The sequence below is a fragment of the Dromiciops gliroides genome, chromosome 6, assembly GCF_019393635.1.
Source record: "Dromiciops gliroides isolate mDroGli1 chromosome 6, mDroGli1.pri, whole genome shotgun sequence".
In the NCBI taxonomy this organism is placed as follows: domain Eukaryota; kingdom Metazoa; phylum Chordata; class Mammalia; order Microbiotheria; family Microbiotheriidae; genus Dromiciops; species Dromiciops gliroides.
In genome coordinates this window covers 276,199,481-276,218,262 of record NC_057866.1, presented here as the reverse complement: position 1 = coordinate 276,218,262, position 18,782 = coordinate 276,199,481, and the positions used below count along the sequence as shown (strand labels likewise).

The following is an 18,782-nucleotide window of genomic DNA, read 5'->3' as shown; positions in this document are numbered from 1 at the left end:
GTGAGAAGTCAAGGGGCAGTGAAAGCCTCGGAGGGCCACTGTTGGTAGGGACTTAGTGACTGTCTGGAGTGCTGGAAGGGGCCTGTCTGTACGCATGCACAAAAAGCCCTCCCAGGTTCCGCACAGGGCAGAGTGTACCCTGAGCTGATAAATCAGATAATGTAACAAGACCTGGCTGAGAGAGAGCACCCTCAGAACCTTGAACCTGCTGGGCATGGGCCCTCCCATCCTCCCAGCTACCAGGAAGGCGAATGCTGGTGGGGCTGTGGCTTGGGGCTCAGAAGGGAAGTAAGCCAGGATGGCTGGGAGGGTCTCTCACACCCAAGATCTCCCTGGAGGTAGGTATGGGGGGGAGGGGCAGGGCATCAGGTTGCCTCAGGAGGGTGACTGGCCAAGTCAGAAGCAGAGCAGGATAAAGCTCCCACATTGGTCAGTACTGGACTGGACCCATGAATAGCCCGCACATACTTCTAGGCTGGGCAGGACAGGGAGACAAGTCTAAAAATATGAACACATCAATTTAAAAAACTTTGAACTCCAAAGGCTAGATATCCCGGCAGACAGACCTTGGTGAGGTTGTTTTGATAGATGGCGTTCAGCCGGCTTACGTAGGCATCCCGCTTCTCCTTGATAACCCTGCAATGAGATTGGAATCACTCAGTCAACAGCCAAAATGGTGCCATGGAGTAAGCTCTCAGAATTCACTACACGATTGCTCCAAAAACCTCCAATATGGTGCCATGGCTCATCGTGGGCAGGGCAAGCTGCTCTTCCCATCCCCCCCGGCAAGGAGAGCCCACCCAAGTGAACAGGGAAAAGAGCCCCGACTTCCTCCTCGTAGGAGATGCCCAACCATGGAAGCTCCAGCCTGGCCCCGGCCAGGTAGCCAAGCCCTACTTAGCCCCTCCTTAGCGTGTATACTGCCAGAGGGCAGGATCTACACTGCCTTTCCCCTTGCCTCTCCAGCACACAGCCCTGGAGCTCAGCGTCCAGGAGGAGAAGTCGCCGTGTGTTCACGCTACCAAACATTCGTGGCAGTCACCACCCCCAGACCTCCTCAGTGTCTACACTGGCTTCTAGACCACTTCCTACATACCACCGCACTCACCGCCAATTGAATTTAGCACCACAGCTCTGGAAACCGTAATCCTCCTGGTCGTGAATGAACTCGGAGTGGACCGCAGTGTTCCACATGACCTGGAAGAGAGGCACCGGAAGCCCGGCAGAGTCAGTGAGGGAGCCCACTTCATGGACAAAGCACCAGCTCTTTGGGGAAAGAGTCTGAGTGAGTGAGAGGCCAAAGAGAGGTGAAAGCCTTGGGACACCTATTGGCAGAGACTTCACGACTACCTGCAGTGCTGAGCTCCATGACGATCATCTGCCGATGGCTCAGGGGCCCGACAGTTAGGAGCCAAGACACCACACCGTGCAACCCTCTCCTTGTACAGAGCGGGAAACCGAGGCCCAGCTCAGGAACTGCCCCAAGGCACACTGGTGGTAGGGAAGCAGCAGTGTCAAGAAGGCTCCAATTAGCATGAGGGCTTGATTAATTCCAACATGGTCCAGTCATTTCTCAGCAGTACAAGGATGCCTGAAACAGCTAGGTGACACAGTGGAGAGAGCACCAGCCCTGGATTCAGAAGGCCTCAGACACTTAACTTAGTAGCTGTGTGACCCTGGGCAAGTCACTTAACCCTCATTGCCCAGCACCAAAAGCCCCCCCCAAAAAAACCAAAAACAAGGATGCCTCAGACGAACTGTGTGCAGGATGAGGCTTTGCTTCTGAAACATGCTATCAGTGTGACCCTGGACAAGTCCCTTACCTGCTTCAGTTTCCTCATTTGTAAAATGAGGTGGCACCTGCCCTCGGGAAGCCCCAGGGCCCTAGACTTTGAGCATGGACCACAGTAATTAAGAAGCCCTTACGAGATTTGCCCAGTCTCGGCCTCAGACACTTGACAATTACTAGCTGTGTGACCCTGGGCAAGTCACTTAACCCTCATGGCCCGCCAAAAAAAAAAAGAAAAAAGATTTTCCTAATCCATATATTTTTTCTTCCAGAACACTCAGCAGATATTACAATCAGTGGCCAGGAAGCCAAGCCCCCAAACCCGAGGCTCTCCAGGATCTGGAGTCAGTGTCCGGAGTGAACCCTCTCCAGGCCTCACTTTCCTCTTGCACAAAATGAAGGAGTTAATCAGGAGGAAGGCAGGCCACTCCCTATCACAGGAGGATTTTTAGTTTGGTTTTTCAGCCCACACCCCAGGATTGGGATTAACTGTTCAGGGAAAAGTCCCAGGGGAGGTTCAACCTCCCCGACACCCTAATACCAGGAAGCTGCCAACTCCCAAGCTTATGCTCAAGTCAGCGTCAGGTGGGCCCTGCTGCCCGCATGGCTCCCATCCAGATGGGCGTCCCTGTAAGTGGAAGAGAGGGCAAAGCAAGCCCTTCCTTATGGGCAACCTGGGGGGTGGGAGAGAATGCAGAATGCAGCCCTGCGGGCCATGCACGGGCACATTCTGTTCCTCATGGGTCTCCGTATCCAGGCATGGGATTCCCTTCAGACCCACCCAAGGAAAAGGGGTGCGCCCTCATTCCACACCTTCTCTGCAAATTATAGTCTTAGCAAGTTGCCGAGGGCACCAGGGACCTGCCCAGAGACACAGGCCCGGAAGCCAGGCCTTCCTGCTCCGAGGTTACAGCAGACTGCCTGGGGGCTCCTGCGGTCACGACTGAGTCTAGAGAATTCTAGAGCGTCTGTGCTAGAAGCCACCGCAAAGGTCGGCCAGGCCAAGGGGCTAAGAAGTAGAGGCCCCCAGGAGATGCCTCGCTCCCTACCCCCCACCCCCAGTGAACAGTCAAGTCTGCATTCTGCTTGGTAGACAGACCTGGCTCTCTTGAGGATAATGCCAGCTCACCGGAATTGATTGTGGCCCCAGGTCTGAGACAATGCCAACCTGAAGGCTGAGCCGGGGGCTACCACAAACCAGGAAATTGCACAAAACGGGCTCACTGACCACACAGGGATAGCCGCTCATGGGACAAACCCAGGGGGCAAGGCAAGCTTTTCACTTGAGAAAACTTGTACAAAAAGACCTTGTTGGGGTCCACACCCTGGGACACTTGGGGGGTAAAAGGAACTTATACAGACCCAGGGGTGCCTCTGAACCCAGCCCAAGGATCCAAGTGTCCAGAAGAGGCCTCAGAAGCCAATGACTCCACCCTCCTCATTGGACAGGCAAGGAAAGTGAGGCCCATGCAGGGAATAAGACTAGTTAAAGGTCTCACACAGGATCCTGGCTGTAGAGCTGAAAGGGGCCTCAGAGGACCACTCTCTTTATCTGACAGATGAGGCCCAGGGAGGTAATGTGAGTTGCCTGGGGTCACTCAAGCAGAAAGCAGGATTCGAACCTAAGTACCCTGAGTCCTGCTATACCACACTATGTCTGATCCAGGCTTCTGAGAGGCAGTGATCCTTCTCCAAGGCAAGACCACCCCCTACCCCCATTTGCAGACAAAGGAAGAATACCTTTTTGGGCACGCATCCGACATTCACCTGAAAAAGGAAAATGAACAGTTTTAGGACAAAGAACCAGGCCCCGCTCCCCAGACGCCCCCTCCCCAAGCCCCCAGAGAGGGTCTTCTCCACCCCAGGGCCATCCGGTAGCAATCTTCTGTTTCTCCCAGAGAAAAAAAAGGAGGGTGATGATCTGGTTTGGACAAAGTTCTGGGAAACAAAGACTCAACTCTCCATAATTAGAAGGTGCCATCACCTGGGATAATTCATCTATGAAGTCTAATGATGAATGCTTCCTATCACATAACAATGGGAACCTGAGTGACCTGGAGAATAAAATCATCCGCTTTCCAAGGTCTCCCCAAGCTATCCTTCATTTCTCCTAGTTTGAGGGTCTCAAAATTCAGAAGGAAAAATCCTCCTGGTTTACAGCCAGAAGGAGCCTTAGAGGTCACGGAACCCCTCACTTGACAGATGGGGAAACTGAGGGCCAAGGAGGGAATGGGATTTGCCCCAAGTGACACAGCGGGGAAGGGCAAGAGCCAGAATTTGAACCTGGTCCTCCGTGTCGAACTCCACAGGGCTTCATCTGCCCTAAGAAAATTAACCCTTCCCCTAAGCTGGAGATCAAATGCCAGCTGCCTCCTCACGGAGTTCAGGCTCAACAGACCCAAAGCCTCCTTCCTCTGCCAGTCCCCTTTAATTAGAAAAAGACACACCCCATACAGCTGCCCCCATTTCACTTCAAACTAGTCCCTCCATCCCCAGACTCCGGGTGCCGCCTCTGGCCGTCCCCCATGCTGGGGACGCTCTCCCTCCTCCTCTCGGCTTCCCCCAAGCCTTAGCTGAGGCCCCGCTTTCTCCAGGAGGCCCCCCAGCCCTCAGTTCCAGGGCTTTCCCTCTTTATCTCCCATTTGCCCTGTGAGTAGCGTGTTTCTACCTCGCTGTTGCTGTACTGTCTCCCCCATTAGACCGTAAGCTCTTGGGGGGAGGGGGGTTCACCTGTCTTGGATTCCCCAGAGCTTAGCACCGCATCTGACACACAGTGGGTGCCTAATAAATGCTCGTAGCCTCGGCTTTTCCAGTTTTCCTGCCCTCGCCCCAGACCACACCCTCCCTGGGTCTCTGCTCACCCCAGTCTCTCTTCACCATCCTTGCAGGGGGCTGCCAACCCCCTCCCCATCATCACATCACTCCCCAATGCCACCGACAGCATCACAACACGGGCACCTGCCCAGACAGAGGGTAAGGAGGTGGCCACAGCAGTGGGCTCCTGCCACAGAGGCTCTCAGAGGGCAGGACTGCATCACCCAGCACCCGGCTTAAGGCCTGACAACCACGTTCACTTTAAAATAGTTTGGCTCTGGAGCAGTTAGGTGGCGCAGTGGATAGAGCACTGGCCCTGGATTCAGGAGGACCTGAGTTCAAATCCGGCCTCAGACACTTAACAATTACTAGCTGTGTGACCCTAGGCAAGTCACTTAACCCCAATTGCCTCACTAAAAAACAAAAAACAAACAAAAAATAAAATAAAATAGTTTGGCTCATCTTTGTCTCATTCTTTGCACCCATCCTGCATGCTCTTATACCCAAATACAACAGTACAAGAATTATAATGAACAAAAGACACCCCGGGCATGGGGGCATGTTCAGTAACCCATGGAGTGCTATGCACAAAGGCGTGTCCCAGGTTGCCCTGGGAGTCCCAGGGACCAGAGCTCTGGGGACACGCCTGGGGACAGCTGACCCAGGGCTAACAGTGACCATCACCACATAGGGTCCCCAGGAGAAGAGGACAGACCAGGGAGAGAGGCAGCTTTTGGGTAAGAACAAGCAATGTGTGTATGACAGGCCGCCCAAGACTCTGGCTTGTCTCTCCAGACACACAGCGACCACGAGGCCATGAAGCATTCCTCCTGTCACATCTCTCCTTCCTCTACCTGGAGTGGGGGGGGGGGGAGGGTGCCTCCCCCAACCCACACCCCGATCCCCACCTAACCCCGGCTCTGGCACCCAAGGCGGCAGCCGTGTGGGTGCCCAGGACAGCCGCCTCTTCCCTCCCAGGAAAAGAAAAGCCTCACACCCTCATTTTTCATCTTGGGTGGGACAAGTGAGTCACACACTCGGGATAGGCAAGCAAGGAAGGGCTTTTATCAGCCTCCTAGATCTTATCACATTGCCTTACCCTCAAAACCCTCTTATGAACTTCAATTCTGGTGAGGGCACCACCAGCCCCGCTCCACCTAGGCTCAAAATCTGTGCTGTCCCCTCAGCTCCTCGCTCTTTCTTCCCTCCATACCCAAGCACTCTTGTCTTGTCGACCTGGCCTGTCCCCCCTCTCAAGACTCCATCCCATCTCTTCTGGGTGTCAGGGGGTCTGCACTATAAATCTAGGGGAGTCCCTTCCACAGGGCCCTGGCCTGGCTTTTCCTGGGGGTACCGGGCTGTGAATCAGGGAAAGCCTCCTCCCAATGGCAAGGCCTCAAATGCACAGCAAAAGCTAAGGGGCCCACAGCAGGCTTTCGGCTGAACATAACAAGGCACTGGGGCCCGGAGAAGGCCGGTCAAGGGCAGGTGAGAGTCAAGCCACGGTCGGCCCACAAAGATCTGAGGCAAGGGAGCCAACCATGCAGGGATGGAAGCAGCAGGGACCATCTACCAGGATGGCAAGAGAGGCTACGGCCCAAGATCCCTTAGGATGAGAAGGCACAGGAGAACCTGCGCCTATGTGAATCTACCTTCCTCAAGCACGTACAGAGGGTGTCCTGGACTTTGTTATAGGGCTGGGAGGGATCGGCCATTCCAGAAAACAACTCAGAGCTGTGCCAAAAGTGTGTGCCCTTGGACCTGGAGATGCCACAGCTAGGCCTATGCCTCAGAGAGAGCAGAGAGAGGGAAAGGACCCGTGTACAAAGACATTTCCAGCAGCTCTCGTAGTGGCAGCAAAGACCTGGAAGTGGAGGGGATGCCCCTCAGAGGGGCGATGGCTGTCATGGAATACCCCTGTGTTGTAAGAAATGATGCAGGAACAGCTTCTTTCACAACACGGCCCCTGTGGAGATGGGCTTCACAGGACTTCACAGACTTGACCCCGTCCAATCCCCTGCCGTCTTAGGGAGCCCCTGGGCAGGGAGGGAGAAAACCTGGGACTCCAAATTTGATAGAATTGTCTTGGAAAAAATGAAATGTTGTGAAGAAATGATGCCGGGAAAGGTTTCAGAGAAGCCCGAGGAGATCTGTGCAGATCTGTGCAGTCGTGGCCTAGTCCAAAGGTTCTTCCTGACATCTGGCCGACTTTGGCCCACGGCTGCCCCGGTCCTGGCTCAGAAGACCAAGCAGGCAAAGGCTGCTCCCTCCTTCGCATGACTGCCCTTCAGGCATGTGAAGAAAGCTCTCGGGTCCCTGCTGAGATCTCCCCTCTTGGGATCCACACCCCCACTTCCTTCAACCTTTCCTGATCCGGCCCTATCCCATCCCAACTGCCCCGTGTGAATACTCTCGGGCTGATGAACGTCCTTCTCAAAGCAGGAGCCCGCAGTGCTGCAGGTCGGGGCAGAGTCCATAGGGACGGTCACCTCCCTCTTCCTGGAAGCCGGCTCTCTCTGAAGCCATCCCAACATGGCGCGGCTGCTGTGTGCCCCATGCCCATCCTTCCTCCCTCCTGCCACCCATTCTACATCCCTTCCTCCCCACCAGCGTGGCTCCACCTCGGCCCCGGGTCCTTTCCCTCCAGAATGCCTTCGTCCTTCTTGCCTCCTAGCTGCGGGCCCTCTGCAGAGACACCCCCCCCCCACCAGGGAGGGGCACCCTTTGCCCAAGGTCCCGGGCAGACTCTCAGATCTGGCTAGAGCTGGAAGGGACCTCGGAGACCATGTCGTTCAAGCCCTCTAGTTTTAGAGGAGGAAACAGTCCCAAGGAGGGGCAGGGACCCACCCAAGGTCACACATCCATCGGGCAAACCCAGACCTTCTCTGCAGGCTCAGCCCTCTTTCCACTGGACGCGACAATCCACATCCTACACTCCCCCTCCAGGCCTCGGTTTGCTCATCTGTCACATGAGCTTGCAGCCAAGAGGCTTAGATGGAGTCAGGAAGGCCTGAGCTCAAATCCAGCCCCAGCTGAGTGGCCCCGGGCAAGTCACTTAGCCCTCTGTGCCTCAGTTTCCTTCTGTCACCTGAGCTGCGGAAGGAAATGGCCAGTTGTTCCAGCGTCTCTGCCAAGAAAACCCCAAATGGGGTCAGGCGAGCGAACAACAACAAAACGTGCCGTTGGGCGCAGTCATCTTTGAGGTTCCTCTGATCCCACCGAGGGCAAGGAGAGCAACATTCTAAGACCATTCAGTCTCACTCTGCAGATGGGGCCAGGTCCACAAGGGAGGAGGGGGAGCGTGAATTGAGATGACAGTTGGTGCATTGTGGTTCAGTGTTGTAACTCGGGGCCGGGATGGGCCAGGGCTTTGGAAATGTCCCTGGGGAGCCTTTAAAAACACGGCTGGTGGGGCAGCTAGGTGGCGCAGTGAATAGAGCACTGGCCCTGGAGTCAGGAGGACCTGAGTTGAAATCTGACCTCAGACACTTAACACCTACCAGCTGTGTGACCTTGGGCAAGTCACTTAACCCCAATTGCCTCACCAAAAAACAAACAAAACAAAATAACAGGGCTGATGCTTTGGGGAGTAGTGACCAAACCCTGAACACCCTCAGTCTGCTGGCTTTGATGAAGCATTTATTAAGGCCCCCGTTGCAGACCAGGCGCGGGTGCCAAGCGCAGGAGACACAAAGAGAGGCTCTGGGTCTGATGGACTAGGAATGGTCCGCATCTCAAGCTCACTGCAGGAGCACAAAAGATGCCCCGGGACAGGAGAGCCCAGAAGCCCTGGCCAAGGTGGTCATCAAGGACTGGGGCTGGAAACTGGGAGTGGCCTTTCACAGATGATACATATATGTTACAACAGATTCCTTCTTCCTGCCCCGCCCCCCCTTCAGGAGGGGAGGTGGCAAGGAGAGAAAATCATTCTTGTGGATCAAAAGTAAATTAATGGGGGGGGAACCAGGGCATGGAGTCATGTGGTACAAACAAGCCTGGGTTTAGTGACATTAGGCCCAAGTTCAAATGGGTGAGGCAATAAACATTTATTAAGCACCTACTATGTGCTATAGGCAGACACAGAGCACACATATACATAGACTAGATAAACAAGAGATAACTAACAGCAGCTAGGTGGAAGAGTACTGAGCCTCAGGCACTAACTAGCTACATGACCCTGGCAAGTCACTTCACCCAGTTTGCCTCAGTTTCCCCATCTGCAAAATGAGCTGGAAAAGGAAATGACAAACCCCTCCAGGATCTCTACCAAGAAAGCCTAAAAGGGGTGACCAAGAATCAGACACAACTGAACACCAACAAAACTGACGGTGGGGAGGCACTAGAATGGGGGGGGGGGAGGTTTTAGTTGGGAAGCAGGTTGTCAGAGCAGAGGCCAGAGAGAAGACCTGGAGCCAGAGCTGGAGGGGCGGCCCGGAGCTCAGGAAGGGTAGGAGGGGGCAGGGGTGAGAGGCTTTGAGCACCAACCAGAGTGTTCTGTATTGACTTCTGGAGGTGATAGGGAGCCAGTGTGGCCTGGGTGGGAGGGAGGGCACAAAGCAACTCTGGTTCCTCAACCACGGAAGGAGAATGCTGCCCTGGAGATGAGCCCTACAGGCCCTCCCTTCCTACCCTGGTCAATCCAATTCTGTGACCACTCCTCGGGACCCTGACTAAGTCACTTCATGGCTCCGCCTCTGTTTACTCCCCTGTAAAATGGGGGCCCATTGGAGGGGGGGGAGGGTGATCTGTAGGGCAGCACCTTTCTTCCACTGCTAAGGCCAAGATGGAGACAGGGTAGCCCAGTGGTAGCCCTGGCTCTGGGTCAGAGGACCTGGGTTCAAATCTAGGCTCTGACACCAGCCCTTGTGTAACCTTGGGGACTGGCCCTCAGGGCCTCTGAGGCCCATCCAGCCTGGGCTGCAGGATCCTGAAAGCATTTGCTTGGGCCCTCTACCCTCCAATGCGTTGGAGTCCTCCCCTCACCCCAGGCCCGGTTCCAGGGCTTTCTCAGAATGCGAAAGGCTCGCCTCCCACTGGTAGAGCCCCCCCCCCATTTGACCCATCTGTGCCAGCCCGGACCAAAAGGGCAGACCCCAGGCAGGGAGCCCTCCCCCCTTCAGTCTCCCTGAGCGTCTCAGCTCCCAGAGCCTCGAGCCCTTGTCTGTGAAACGGGACAGTAGCCGGGAGATGAGCCGATGGAGCCCGGGAGGCAGCACGGCCCGCGCACCCCGACCCCGGCCTGGACCTCCCGGGGGTTTCAGACTGGCAGGCAGAGCCAACGAGGGGAGAGATCTAGGTGACTACCCGGGATTAGCACTGGGGCTAGAAGGTGGGGGGCTCGCTGGGCACATGGGGCTCCCCCCAACACGGGATGGGCTCAGGGCTGCCCAGAAGATGGGGGCTGCACAGCTGTCAGGGCCCCCGCGCGCACACCCGGAGGGGGGGTGTCAGGGCCCCCGCGCGCACACCCGGAGGGGGGGTGTCAGGGCCCCCGCGCGCACACCCGGAGGGGGGGTGTCAGGGCCCCCGCGCGCACACCCGGAGGGGGGGTGTCAGGGCCCCCGCGCGCACACCCGGAGGGGGGGTGTCAGGGCCCCCGCGCGCACACCCGGAGGGGGGGTGTCAGGGCCCCCGCGCGCACACCCGGAGGGGGGGTGTCAGGGCCCCCGCGCGCACACCCGGAGGGGGGGTGTCAGGGCCCCCGCGCGCACACCCGGAGGGGGGGTGTCAGGGCCCCCGCGCGCACACCCGGAGGGGGGGTGTCAGGGCCCCCGCGCGCACACCCGGAGGGGGGGTGTCAGGGCCCCCGCGCGCACACCCGGAGGGGGGGTGTCAGGGCCCCCGCGCGCACACCCGGAGGGGCGCACACCCGGAGGGGGGGTGTCAGGGCCCCCGCGCGCACACCCGGAGGGGGGGTGTCAGGGCCCCCGCGCGCACACCCGGAGGGGGGGGTGTCAGGGTCCCCGCGCGCACACCCGGAGGGGGGGTGTCAGGGCCCCCACGCGCACACCCGGAGGGGCGCACACCCGGAGGGGGGGTGTCAGGGCCCCCGCGGCGCACACAGGCCCCGCCTCTCCGGCCCCCCGGCCCCCCGGCCCGTACTCACGCAGGTGCCGCCCAGCTTGTGGCTCTCCACCACGGCGGCGCGGGCTCCGAGCTCGGCCGCACGCCGGGCGCTGGCCAGGCCGCCCGAGCCGCCGCCGATGACCAGGAAGTCGTAGGTGGTTGCGGGCTGGCAGCCGGGGCCGGAGCCCGGGCCGGCCGCGCGCTCCATGAGGCCGGCGTCGGGCCGGCGGCGCCCGCACTCGAGGGCAGCGCGCAGCAGCCGGGGCCCGCGCCGCGCCACGCCGGCCGCCACGCCGAGGCCGCGCCGCTGCTGCCCGCTCTGGGCTCGGGCCGCTCCCGGGAGGGCCGGGCTGGGCCGGGCTGGGCCGGGGCGGGGCGGGGCGGGGCCGGGACGCGGAAGCGGGCAAAGGGCCCGCGGGCGCTGCAGCCTCAGCGTGACTCAGCAGGCGCCTCCCGCGGGGGGGAAACTGAGGCCGGGGGGCGGGGCTTCTGAGCCGGGGGGCGGGGCGCACGAGGAGGGGGGCGGGGGACAGCCCGCTCTCCGGGGCATCCCCTCCAGTGTGCAAGCGGGGCGGGCGAGGCTAGGGGCTCCCCCGACCCCGACTTTCCCCGGGCTGGAAATGCCCGAGGTGCGGGCGCTGCGGCCGCGGCCCGCGGGGGCAGCCTCCGTCCTAGCCCCGCCAGCCGCTCCCCCATCTCCCGTATTCCGGGGCCGTCAGGGGTCCAGCCACAGCCTGCTTTGCCCGGGTGCGAGCCCCTACTGTGTGCAAGGCCCCGCTCGAGGACAAAAGCCGAGGGCCCTGGGCCCTGGCCGGGGACAGTGATGGCGTGCTACGCCAGGGACACCGGCCCCAAGGGATGGGCTGGAGCCAGGCTTGGGAGGGAGCCACAGCTCATCAGAGACCCCGCTGTCTGGGCTGGGAGGCGGGAGGGCCCGTAGGGGACACCCTCCAATAACTACCCCTCCCCCTGCTGCCTCCTCCCACCTCTCCTTCTCCTTCCCCCTCCCGCCTCCTCTGCCTCCTCCCATCTCCCCCTCCCCCCTCCCGCCTCCTCCCCGTCCTCGCGCCTTTCTCGCTCGGGGCGAAACCATAGCCTAAGTGCGTTCGGGTAATTGAAATCTTTCCGGAAATTAAAGTTAATACGGCAACATAGCTTTAAACCCTAAATGTCCACTCATTTCCAGACGTCCCTCTGTATTGTGGCTTTAAAGTTTGTTATCCTGGAATGCCCCTTCTGCGAGGGTCCCCCCTTACTCCAGATGGTAGCAACCGCGGCAGCGGGCCGGGGGGAGGTGGGAGGTGCCTGGGAGCAGGAGGGAGGTGGGGTCTCAGGGGCGGGGCCGCGCCTGCGCTCCGGGCACGGCCTGAGGTGCCATGGCGGCCCGCGCGGTGTGGCTGCTGTTGGCTGTCCCGGCCGTGCCCCTGCTCTATCAGCAGCTACGGAGCGCGGGCCTCAACCTAGGTAAGGCCCCTTCCCTTTCTCTTCTGGTGTCCCTTTGCCTTTTCCCTTCAGGCCCTTGGAGTCCGGCGGTCCGTCCTCGTGGGGACTACAGTTCCCAGCATGCCCTGCTCGCGCGGCAAGGCATGCTGGGAAGGAAGGGGGCGGAGTTGTCCCCAGCACCTCTCTGATAACTGCATCAGTTCATGTGGTGTCTCTGTGCTTCTCTCTCTCTCTGCGTCACAGTCATCCTGGCGCAGTAACATTCTATGACCTTCATGCTCCACTGCTTACTGGTTTGGCCATTCCCCAGTTGGTGGGCACCTACGTTGTTTGCGATCCTCGGCTTTCACAAAAAGGGCTGCTCTAAATATTGGGGGGGGGGGGGTTGGGGACTCTGTTCTTATCCACGATGGCTTCCTGGGGGTAAACCCAGAGTCCTGTGGATGTGTCAGTCATTTCATTTGCATCAGCTCCACCAACAATGTATCAGTGTGCCCCTCCAACGGGGAATCTTGCCATATATTTTGTTATCTTTCCCAGTGTGAGGTGAAACCCTGGGTTGTTTAGATTGGCATTTTTCTAATTAGTAATGATTTGGATAATTTCTTCATTTGGTTTTCCAATAGCACCTCTGGTCTAGAACAGGGGTTTTTCATCTTTTTGGGGTCCTGGACCCCTTTTGGTGAAGCTTATGGACCCCTTCTCATAACAGGGTTTTGAAGTCCATGAAATAAAGTACCTACAAAAGAAAAGAATTGTATTGAAATACGTTTGTCAAAATATTAGAAAATCAGGCTGACAGATTGCAGGTTGAGAATTCCCAAACCTGAGGATAGAGAGGGCCAATGTGACTTGGTAGGGACCTATGCTGATGAGTGCTAACAGCTGTTTTACCAGTACTTAGCAAGGCCTAAAGGTCCTCCCAGACTAGGACTGAGTGGCATTGGAGAGGAGCAAGGAAAAAGTGACCCCTGACTGCTGCACATGGGGCAGAGGAAGTGAGACTTCTGCCAGAGATGGAGGTCATTTCATACAACTTCTCTCTGTTGCTTTTAAAAACTGCAGCAAATAGCCTGGAAAAGGTCAAAGTCCAATAAGGGAAATTAGTACAAACAGAAGAAGAAAGGGCTGATGAGCAATGAAAAGACTCCACAGAAGCAAGTAAAAGGAAAGGAGCTATCAGAAGGAAAAGAAAGGTAATGAAATCAGGAAATGCTTTGGAAATGAAGCAACAGGTTAGGTGACATGTCAGATTCAAAGCCCAGAGGAAATAATAGAGCTGAGGAAGACAGTGATGACTTAATGTTCTAAACTTGTCCAGATCTTGCAGGCAGTAAATTAGTCCTGCTGAAGCACAATGAGGACTCACTATGAAATCCTGACAGTTTGCACAGTGCGTCCTAGAGTAGTGTAGGCTGAATATCTCGTAGCCACTGAGGGCAGGGGGCAGCCCTCTCAGACTGATGCCTCTGCTGTTTTTTGAGAGTCAGTCTAGAAAGGTAAGACTCACCCCCAGCAGCCATGCCGGCACCATGACTGCCCCCCCCCACCCCAGTTGGGCCCAGCCCCTTCCTGGAACTGGAGATCCGAGCATGGTCCCAGGAGCCGTAATCCCATTGACGGGAGCTTCCCCCCACAGACAGAGATTGCTGCTCTTTTTTCATCCAGTAGGCAATCTCTGAGAGGTGGTGGTAGTAAAAAAATGGATCCTCTTGTGGCCTCCAGCAAGAACTTGGACCATAGGGAGATCTCCCTCACGTTGCAGATGCGAAGATGCCTGTGTAGAAGGCTAGCAATCTCCTAATTGTGGATACAGGCTGACCCAGAGGCAGTCTGCCGACCACGCCCTCTAGCCACCGTCCAGCTCTCAAGCAGGACTCCCAGGACAGAACCCGTCCTCTCCATGTTATCCCATTTCACACTCATTTTCCACCTGTTGCCACCCGGCTTTGTCCTCAGCCGTGCACTGAAGCTGCCTTCCCCAAGGTTATCCGTGACGTCATACTGGCCAGACCCCAAAGCCTTTGCTCACTTCTCTTCCCTTTGTTCCCCATCAGGATGGAAGGATATCTTTTTGCTGGGTGGCCGGGGTTTGCTGTTTCTTGCTATCCTGACTTTCATTATTTCGATGACTGCCCCGTGGCTTACATCTCGAGCTCCATCCAAAGTGTGTTCAACAGGTAAGCTAATGCCAAATGGTCATTCATTTAGGATTTCCAACTCTGTCTTCCCTGGTACATGCTTTGCCTGGCTTGTTTGCCAATCGGTCTCCGAAGGCAGTAATTGGCTGAAGCTCTCTGAGCTGTCACTTCTTCATCTTGAGAGAGGCATGGGTGGGGTTGTCTCCTCCCTCCCCATTCTAGCCTTCGGATGCGTGAAGCATCGCCACTTTCCACTGGGCCCGTTGGGGAGTAGTTACATTGGGATGAGGCCAGCCTCAGGCTTCCTTGTGCCCCCTCAGCCTCCATTGGGCACTGTGGAATCCCAGAGATTCCCCTCATTCCTGGTGCATCTGTGGAGGGGAGCTGGCTCCCACAGCTGCTCCCCTGTGCCCCAGGGGCCAGCCCCAGGAAACATCCTGGCAGACTCCCTGAGACAGAAGGGAGCTCAAATGCTTTCTGGTGCAGGGCCTATGCAAAGAGGGGCTGGGCCAGAGCAGCCCCTGGGATCCTCTCTGGGAAGCCCTTTGTGTTGTTGCTTTTCAGCGAGCAGCTCTCTCTCCTTGGCTTGCCCATCTCTAGCCAGGTGGAAGCGCCTCCCCACGGGGGAAGACAGGAGCAGCTGGGCCCACCTTGGCCCAGCCCCGACTGCCGGGATATCTGCCCCTGTCTGCAGTCTCTTCTCTTCATGGCCCAGCCCAGGGCCCCCCTTGTTCTGTGCGCCTACTCATTGAGTTCTCTGCCCCCCTTGGCCTGACCGATCCCACCCCCCTCCTCTCTGGGCTTCTGGGACACTCTCCTTCCTGCTCCCCTCCTTCTCTGACCCCTCCTCCTCGACCTCCTTGGCTTTATCATCATTCACGTCTCATAATGGTAACGTAGAGAGGCGCTTTAAGCTTTGCAGAGTACTTTATGGAAGTTACTTTATTTGGTCCTCACACCTCTCCAGGAGGCGTGATCCTCCTATTAGGTTCCCCTTTTTACAGATGGGGAAACTGAGGCAGTATTCAAGTGACTTGCCCAGGGTCACCCATCTAGTAAGTATCTGAGGCCACATTTAAACTGGAGTCTCACTGCACCACCTATTCCGCAGCTTCACAACAGGCTGTGTGAACAGGGAGAAGGGGCTGACGTGAGAGATGTCACAGAGGGATAAATGGCAAGGTTCAGGAATGGATTGAAGATGTGAGTTTGAAGCTGACACCGAGCTTTGGATTGAGTGGAGGGAGGGGGAAGAGGATGAGCTCCCTTCTGAACAGGCTGTTTGATGGTCCCTGGAACTTCCACCTCCCGGTGCCCACTGTGTGGTTGGCAATCAGGAGAGGAAACGAGGGGGATAACGGTGACGACTCACACTGATGGAGCGCTTACAACTCCTAGATACGGTGCCAAGCGCTTACAGTTATTATCTTGTTTAATCCTCAGAACCACTGGGAGGGAGGTGAGATGATGATCCCCACATTACAGATGGGGAAACTGAGGCAGAGAGTGGTGAAGTGACATGTCCAGGGTCACCCGCTGGTCAATGTAGAGACTGGATTTGAGCCCAGGATGGAAGCTAATGAGATGCCAAGCAAGAGACTGTGAAGAAGAATAGTGAGAAGAGAGCCTTGAAGCACCCCCACGTTTGTGAAGAAGCAGGACTTTGATGAGGATGGTCCAGCAGTCAGGAGGAAGCACTGAGTGGAGCGTGTGTCTCTGGGTGGGCTTAGCCGTGGCCCATCACGGGCCATGCACCAAGAGGGCCCTGAGAAGTCGCTGGATCAGGTGATTAAGAGATGCTGAGAGCAGGTTCTGTGGGATGATGAGCTCAGAAGCCAGATGACAGAGGGTGCAGAAGTCCATGGGCTGAGGGCAAGTGGAGACAATGAAATATTTTTGAAGATGCTTGAAACAAATTCTCCCCCTTGGTGATGGTCCCCCCAAAAATGTGTACTTGTTTCCCCTGAGTCCATCAGCCAGCCCTGTCAGGAGGCAGGTGTCCTCCTTCATTGTTGTCTTCCTGAATTGTGGGTCATTGTGTTGATCAGACATGGTAAGTCTTTCAGTGGTGTTTTATAGGTGGCTTTTCCCATGGATTCTCTTGAGCAGATATACAGGACAACAGCTGATAGTAAAGGCAGGGTTTGATGAAGTGGGGTTTTTTTAGGATGCAGGAAACTCATATATGTTGGAAGCTTGCAAGAAAGGAAAGGCTCTTCACTGTTTTTGTGTCCTCATCTGATGAAGCCTAGGAACCCTTCTCAGGATTATGTTTTTAAATGTGTGAAGTAAAATACAAAGGATTTCAAGGAAACCAATTTTATTGAACTACAGTGATCAGAATGTAAAAGCAAATTCACAGATCCTAGTTTAATAATCTCGAATTAGAGAGGCAGAGAGAAATAGCAGGTGCAGTCTGCTGGCAAGGACAGGAAAAAAATAGAAGACAATGTGAAATGCCTCATTGGAAAAACAACTGACATGGAAAATAGATCCAGGAGAGATAATTTAGAGATTATCGGACTGCTTGAAAGCCAAGATCAAAAAAAAAAAAGAGCCTAGCCATTATCTTTCTAGGAATTATCAAGGAAAACTGCCCTGATATTCTGCAACCAGAGGGTGAAATAGACATTGAAAGAATCTGTCACTCACCTCCTGAAAGATATCCCCAAGTGAAACCTCCTGGTGATACATATAGCTTAATTCCAGCGTTCCAGGTCAAGGAAAGAGCATTGCAAGCAGCCAGAAAGAAACAGTTCAAGCATCCTGGAGCCACAGCCAAGGTAACACAAGATTTAGCAGCGCCTGCATTAAAGGAACAAGGGCTTGGAATAGGGAAAACACAGGAAAGGATTGGGCTTGAGTGTCCCTGGAGACTTGCGTCTTGCTGGTGGCATGTCCTCCAAAGAGCCCCAGTGACTCCCTGAGGATCAGAGGGAAGTGGGTGAGTGGGGATGATTACCTACTTCCTAGGGAAGGTATAGAAAACCCAGCAAAGCCTCTTCCTGAGCCTGGCAGGTGACTGCTGTCCACTTCTGGTGATTCATCTGGGCTCATGTGACTAAGAAGGCGTCTTTAGGGTATGGTCAATGGTTGTGAAGTCTTGGGCAAGAAAATGAAGATGAAATCTCAGGGGCAGGGGAGGAACAGAACAGGTTGTGTTTCCTCACTGTTGCCGGTGGAGGGCAAGTAATGCAGAAGAGGAACATGGATTCGGGAAGTAACCGGTGTTGAGAAAGTGGTGTCTGAGAAGGGGATTTGCTTCTGGACCTCGCCTAAAGTGCAGGGATGACCAACTCCTGGTCAGGGAAAGAAGGCCCTTATCCAGGGCAGGGGAGAATGTGTTGGCTGTTGTCTGGACAGTGTCATGAGAAGGCCTTGAAACCAAAAAGAAGAGAGTGGAGGAGAAGACGGCTAAGCCAGGTGTCACAGGGAATCGATGAAGTCAAGAGAAGTCAGCAAGCATTGATTAAGCACCTGCTGTATGCAAGGCACTTGTGCTGAGTGCTGGGGAGATGAAAAATGGCAGCCCCACTCTGTGGCCTAAACCAGCATAACGATAACAGCAAAGGAGAGTGGTCAGAACACCTGGAGGTCCGCTGGATACAAAAGCCAAAAATGGTGCCAAGAGCCAGACCTTGACTTCAAGCGTCTGCACCCAGACGCTCAAAGTTTAAACAGCGCGCAAGACCTAGAGGGTCTACTGCTGAGGGGGCGAGTCTGGCCTTGTGGAGACCAGCGTGGGGCAGAAATGTGCCTGAGCTGTCCCTACCAGGTCTGCAGTGCCCAATTGTAGGGGAAGGAGGGAAGCTGCTCCTGTAAGGAGATTCAGGACCCAGAGCGGGGAACACGAAGAAACAGAAACAATGTCAACACCGGCAAGTATTGCAACTGCATGGACAGAAAGAAGCAGATGAGTTCAGGACAGAGGTCATGAGTCTGATTTGGAGTCAATGTGGTTGTGAAGAGAAACTTCAGTTATCCAGACCTCTGCTGCTGGATTGATTCTCTCTTTGTCTCTCCCCCTCTCCCTCTCTCTCTGTCTCCCCCCACCCACTCCCACTGGAGTGGGAGTCAGTGGCAGAGGAAGGCTGGCATAGTCAGCCATGTCTTTACGATTTCCTATTGAAGATGCCAGGGGCTTGTTTAGAGGGATCCCATGGACTAAAATTCTGTGGGAGGAAGTCAGCCCTTGAGAGGTGGGGGCTGCTTTCCTTCTGAAATGAAATTTCAGCTATTTTGAGTGCCTCCTTTTTGGTAGCAAAGAGCAGTTGCTGAGCTGACATGAGACCTTGTTTGTTTGTACTTGTTGGTTGCCAAAAGGGGCTAATCTCTTTTTAAAACCTCTTTTTCTTTGTTGTTTGTATATTAAAATGTTTGTGAAGGTCTTGGTTAAGTTCACAAGGAAAAATAAACAACAGGACCCTCCCCAAATGCTGATTAACTGACCACTTTTCTAAGATGCTAGGTAACTAGCTTAGATTTCAAAGGAAAGAGATGCTTGAGGCCTGGGCAGACGGCCCTGTAAG

General features: G+C 55.8%; 2 protein-coding genes across 5 annotated transcripts in view; one reads left to right on the top strand and one right to left on the bottom strand.

Moving 5' to 3' along the window:
• GSR (glutathione-disulfide reductase) overlaps nucleotides 1–10,969 on the bottom strand; it is a 23,612-nt gene extending 12,643 nt beyond the window's left edge. The window contains exons 1-4 of the mRNA XM_043969875.1: nucleotides 10,710–10,969; nucleotides 3,530–3,556; nucleotides 1,109–1,197; nucleotides 567–636 (exon numbers count right to left, since the gene is read on the bottom strand). Of these exons, the coding sequence (XP_043825810.1) occupies nucleotides 567–636; nucleotides 1,109–1,197; nucleotides 3,530–3,556; nucleotides 10,710–10,877 (354 nt within the window). The 5' untranslated portion in view covers nucleotides 10,878–10,969. The remainder of the gene's footprint in view (nucleotides 1–566; nucleotides 637–1,108; nucleotides 1,198–3,529; nucleotides 3,557–10,709) is intronic.
• Nucleotides 9,543–18,782, top strand: part of UBXN8 (UBX domain protein 8) — a 26,260-nt gene continuing 17,020 nt past the window's right edge. Inside the window, exons 1-2 of one of the 4 annotated variants that reach the window (XM_043969879.1) lie at nucleotides 9,543–9,932; nucleotides 14,170–14,292. In XM_043969879.1, coding sequence (XP_043825814.1) covers nucleotides 9,791–9,932; nucleotides 14,170–14,292 — 265 coding nt within the window. In that variant the 5' untranslated portion in view covers nucleotides 9,543–9,790. Of the gene's footprint in view, nucleotides 9,933–12,004; nucleotides 12,134–14,169; nucleotides 14,293–18,782 lie in introns of those variants that run through there. The other 3 variants (XM_043969876.1, XM_043969877.1, XM_043969878.1) reach the window with 3 other exon arrangements.